We start from the raw sequence: 5,705 nt of genomic DNA on the forward strand, positions 1-5,705 counted from the left end.
TAATTAAATTTAAAATTTTAATATATTTATTTATTAATTTAATTTTAACTCTAATAATTAAACAAATTATATTCATAATTAAAATTAAAATTTTAACTAAAATCATATTAAAAGTTATCATTTTAGAATAAATGAAAAAATTAAATCTAAATTTTATAATAATACTAAATTTAAAATATAATCAAATTATAAATAGTATATTATTTAAATATTAATAGTTTAAGATAATAAGATTAAAATACATTAATTTTTAAAAGTCGGTATAAGTCACTTAATTATAATTATCTTTTATATTATAGTATAACATAAAATAGCAATAATTAAAATTGGTTTGTCGAGTTTCGCCGCTTCTTCCTTTTTCTCTATCATCATCACATAATTTCTGACGGTAATCTAATCCTTCCTCTCTAAGATTCCTTTTTCCATCCTTTCCCTTCGCACCACCGTTCTTTCTTCTTATTATCTCCACCTCCTCTTTTGCTTCTCACACCCAACCTCATCCTCCACCTCCTCTTCTCATCACATCACCTAGGTACTATCTCATCTCCTTTATTTATATATATTCTAATAATTCTATTTTTTTCTTCCTTGCTCAATATTATTTTCCTTTATTACAGTAACAACTAATTTTGCCTATTTAAAACCATAGTTTGTTAATATAATCTGCCACAAAAAAAAAAAACGTAGAAAACAAAAAATAACATCAAAATGATACGGTTTTTGCAATCTGTATTTTCCAATTTTTTTTCTACTTAAGGATAATTCCGTTCCATCTCTGACTCAACTTTTCCAATTTCCCTCTGAAATTTCTCGGCATCCAAACAAACTCACAAATTTTCTCTCTCTCTTTTTCTCCCTTTAAATTCTTTTAGATACAGAGATTTCTCCGATTCGTCTCGCGAATTTCCGTTCCCCAAACAAGAGAAAGAGAAAGAGAAAAACACAGATCTAGAAAATTACTATGGCGGAAGAACAACCATGCCAAGCTCCTGAAGGTCACCGTCTCTGTGCTAACAACTGTGGATTCCTCGGTAGTCCCGCCACCATGAATCTCTGCTCCAAATGTTACGGTGATATTCGATTGAAGGAACAACAAGATGCTTCTACAAAATCAACAATCGAAAACGCTCTCTCTTCTTCCACCTCCGCCGTAGAATCCATCGCTTCTCCGCCGCTTTCCACATCGGAGCCAACCGTCGTTTCAATCGAATCGATCAATCCGTTGCCAGCTTTGACTGATGTTCCGTCGAGTTCTGTTACCGTTGTTCCGGTTTCTGTTTCGGCTCAACCGAACCGGTGCGTGACGTGTCGAAAACGCGTGGGGTTGACCGGGTTTAAGTGCAGGTGCGGGTCTACTTTTTGTGGGTCCCACAGGTACCCGGAGAGACACGGTTGTAGCTTTGATTTTAAGACGGTGGGGAGAGAGGAAATAGCTCGAGCGAACCCTTTGATCAGAGCGGAGAAGCTTCAGAAGATTTGATTCGATCTTAGTCGTTGGATGAAATGTGGGACCGTGTGTTTGTTTGTATTAGTTTATCTCGGCCGTCCACGTGGGCTGCCATTGAGAAAAATATATCATCTTCATGTAATGTAATGTAATGTAAAATGTATGATTTTTCTTCAAATTATTTAAGATTGATTATGATGACAATGACTGCTGGTTTGTTTCTTCTAGAATTATTGAATAAGTCAGATTAATGTTGCTTTGCGTTTGTTAGAGGAAAAAATTGGATTGAAAATTTTTAAATTCCCAAGCTCGTAAACAAGAGTCCATTACGGACCGGTTTATTGAGATCACAGTCTAAAATAATTAACTTTTAATTTTATAAATATAAAATACTGTATTTAAATTTACACTGATTGATTTTATTTAAGTAATCAACGATCAATGTTCTTATTGTGTGGATTCGAAAATATGACCAAACCTCATCTCATTGGCTCTTTGATTGAATAAAATATTTGATCCATTGTTTGGATGTATTAGGATAGAATATAATTATAAATTATTGAATGCATTCCATCACGTTCTATTTCATTTATCATTTTTAGCAATTAAAACAGTGAAATATTAATTTATTTAATTTCTTCATATTCTATCTCATACCTTCTTATTCTAAAACATAGTCTGATGGGTGATTCAAATTGAAGTGCATTAAAGTTCGTGTTACTGGATTACTGAGTAATCTTGTGGTGAAACACAACGTACAATGAATGAACCTCCCTTTAGCTTAGAGCAAGATTAGAGAAGAGAATACATTGTTCATCGGCCGACTCTTGGATATAGTGCATAGGGGTTTTGTCTGCTAGATTGGCATCCCCGTCCTTGTTGCTTTTGATAATATAAAATAGTTATCCTCTGATTTTCAATATAATTTGATGTAATTTTTAAAAGTGTGATACAAAATTAAACATATGTGATGACATACCATAATATTAACACATAGAAGGTAATTTCTCTATTTCTAGATGGTCACCCATTCTTCTAATCATGGTCAGATATGTTCTTCCCTATAAACTACAAAGCTTACTAAGCTTGGTAGAAAAATATAATAAACTTGTTGTGTCCTTGAAAATGAGAACATGAAGAGTATGTTACCAGAGGTTGATTGTGCTGAATTTGGATCTAACTTGTGTGCCATCACAATTCTACGACTGCATGTAGTTACAACGTCTTAGTTGTCTGATCATTTATTATGATCAAACAGTCTAGATTTTAAAATCATTTTTTTTTTTATAAAAAAAGAAATCAACATCTATTTTAAAATCTAGACCGTTTTTTCTTTTATTAGATGAAATTGACTGAGATACGTTTGTCCGAGTACTACCTCTAATTCAAATTTGGTGAAACTTCTAATAGTAGTGATATCGGACTAACTAGAAGGTATATACAAAAATATTTTAATATTAAAGTTAGAATCCATATAATATGACAATGGATAAGTAATTAGATATACTTTTAATTAAAGGAGATAATCGTTTACGTAATTTATTCTATTTTTTATGATAAAAAATATTTTACACGAAGAAAAAAAAATTACACGTACACTTGATATTCTTTCATATACAAAGTATATAGTTTAAAAAAAAGTTAGTTAATTGAATAAAGAATGATAATATAGTAAATATAATAGTTTAAATGAAGAGCAAAATCGATAGAAAAATTACAACAAAATTATGTATTTTCTTATATAATATAGATTAATCAAGTTTGACAGTGAGTCATTTGTTTTGGGAGGCTATGTATTAAGGTTTATGTTTTCATTGAATAAAGAAGGATATAGTAAATAAAACAATTTAAATGAAAATTATATTTAATGTAAAAAATCACACTCTTCATGTAATATAGATTTATCAAGTTTGATAGTGGGTCATTTGCTTTGAGAGTTCTATGTATTAGGTATTGGGTGAAATTTTTTTTGGCTGATCTCCATTAATCATAATGGATCATCTATAATATATTTTATGTTGCAGCTAATTGTAGACTATAGATTGTTAGATTAAAATAGATGAATGTTATCTATCTTAATTAAAATAGTCTACAATCGAATGTATCGTAAATACAACTTACTTTCGACCGATATTTAATGGGGTCCAATATGTAGGAAAAACAACTATTTTCAATGAGTTTCATCGTTAGAATATACAACATATGTATTTATTTATTTGACTTAATTGCAGTTTTTCTCCCCCTATTTTAGCTGAATCGCAAAAGTAATCCCCTCATTTTATTTCTCCTTAGTTTTCGTCCTCCAAACAGAATTTTGGTCAAAAACTTGATGAAGTTTCAATTTTTTTGCGTTTATTTAAGTCACATCATGCCTCAAGATCTCGTGGTGCAACAATTGTACCTGAAATCTATGATTATAAATGGTGTGGTGTGACTTGAAAAAAATGAAACTTCATTAAGTTTTGGACCAAAATTCTGTCTGGGAGACCAAAACTAGGGAGAAATAAAATGGGGGAACTACTTTTGGGATTCACCTAAAATAGAGGACCAAAACTGCATTTAATCCTATTTATTTTATGACGGTCAATTCTTTTAGGAGCTTAGGCGCGCAAAAGAATGAATCTTTAAAATTAAAATCATGTAGGGTACGTCTGTTAGAAAAATGTGTGGGATTTTCAAATACAAATTTTAATAGACCTGACCTTCAAAAAAAGAAATCTTTTAATCGTTGGCCTTTTCGAAGGGAGGACAATAAGAAATCTATTTAAAAAGAGTTCAGATAGTCTCCTCCCTATAAGAATTTTATGGGTTCATAACCTTCCAATTTATTGGCCTAAACTAAATTATAGTACCACCAATTTTTAAGAGTTAGCAATTGGAAATACAAAAGTTATAATAACCAGTAAATATTAAAAGAAAAAATCTCATTTGTTGGTGTTGATACTTGATGGATCTCTCATATTAAATGACACTTTCTATAAATTGGTCATATTTCTACCCACAAAAGACACCTTCATTTTTCTACTTACGTACACATAATAATTTCCATCCTTACACGTGTCTTAAAAAAATGGTTAAGAGAGGGAAACCATTTTATTCTTTCAACTTGCTACAAAGTACAATAGCTTTCTCATCGAATTCAGGTATATGAAAATGATAAACATCAAGATCCTTACATTGTTGAATGTTTTTGCTAAAGGTTAATTATGGCACTTAAGTTTTACATGTGGAAATAGAGTTTTGTTGTAAAATTTATGATTTTCTATATATATATATGATAATTTAATCTCCTTTAAATATGATGAACCACAATATATTAAGCACTGTAAAAAGAAAATTCATATGTATGATTTAAACAATTGTTTTTTTCTTCTTCTTTACTAATATGATGCATATATATATATCTCCAATATATATGTTTAATTTGAATCATATATACATATTGTGATTAAATGTTATTCAAGAAAGTTATAAATGTTGCTTCTAACAAGTTATATTTTATTAAAACTTGTGTACACCAAAGTGAAAAAGTTAAAATGATGAAAGAATGCCATAAAAATATAATTGTTAATTAATCATAGGATTAGGTTTATCCAAAGAATTTTTTTGTTCTATTGTCAATAAATTTGATTATGAGAAATTTAAATTTTGGATCAAATATATATTTTTGTCTAAAGATAACTTATCTGTTTGATTGTGAATTTTAATTTCCTGATTATGATAAAACTGACATTTTTTATGATAGTATATTGTAGCATTTTTCAAAGGTTAACTATAATATGCTTTGATGATATATTTGAGTATATGATAAATTTAATGTGAACACTCCTTAAGCTTTAGGTCAACTGAAAAATATCAATAATGTTAGGTGGAACATCTTGTCCTGAGTTCAAACCTAAAACCTAAAAGATGTGCGAGTTAATTATGGTGGATTTAACCAATTTACCATACATTTTTTTTAATATTTCTCTTCATTCGCAAGCCGTATTTGTTATAGTTTTCAATGGTTTTAGCTTTTTTGAATAGAGTGAACAACTGAAGTTCCACTTATGTGTTTTCGACGTTGACTTGTCACTTTTGGAGGAAAAATCTTTTGTTGATGATAACTACACTAATGATGAAAAATTTGAGCAGAAGACATGAGAGCGATCCAACAGTTTAAGCCTTGTGTTTATGCGAATGACTATTGCAAATAGTATTAAGACTAATATTCGACAAACAAAAAGTGCTAAGGAACACCTTAAATTTGTGGAAGAGC

At 29.8% G+C, this 5,705-nt stretch overlaps 1 protein-coding gene across 1 annotated transcript; it reads left to right on the forward strand.

Moving 5' to 3' along the window:
- The first annotated feature begins 336 nt into the window (after positions 1-336).
- On the forward strand, positions 337-1,651 carry LOC101513920 (zinc finger A20 and AN1 domain-containing stress-associated protein 4-like). Its single transcript, XM_004516138.4, has 2 exons — positions 337-532; positions 873-1,651. Exon 2 carries the CDS (start codon positions 962-964, stop codon positions 1,478-1,480), a length of 519 nt encoding a protein of 172 aa, XP_004516195.1. The 5' UTR covers positions 337-532; positions 873-961; the 3' UTR covers positions 1,481-1,651.
- Positions 1,652-5,705: the final 4,054 nt, after the last annotated feature.

The sequence above is a fragment of the Cicer arietinum genome, chromosome 4 (genome assembly GCF_000331145.2).
Source record: "Cicer arietinum cultivar CDC Frontier isolate Library 1 chromosome 4, Cicar.CDCFrontier_v2.0, whole genome shotgun sequence".
NCBI classification, from domain to species: Eukaryota; Viridiplantae; Streptophyta; class Magnoliopsida; order Fabales; family Fabaceae; genus Cicer; species Cicer arietinum.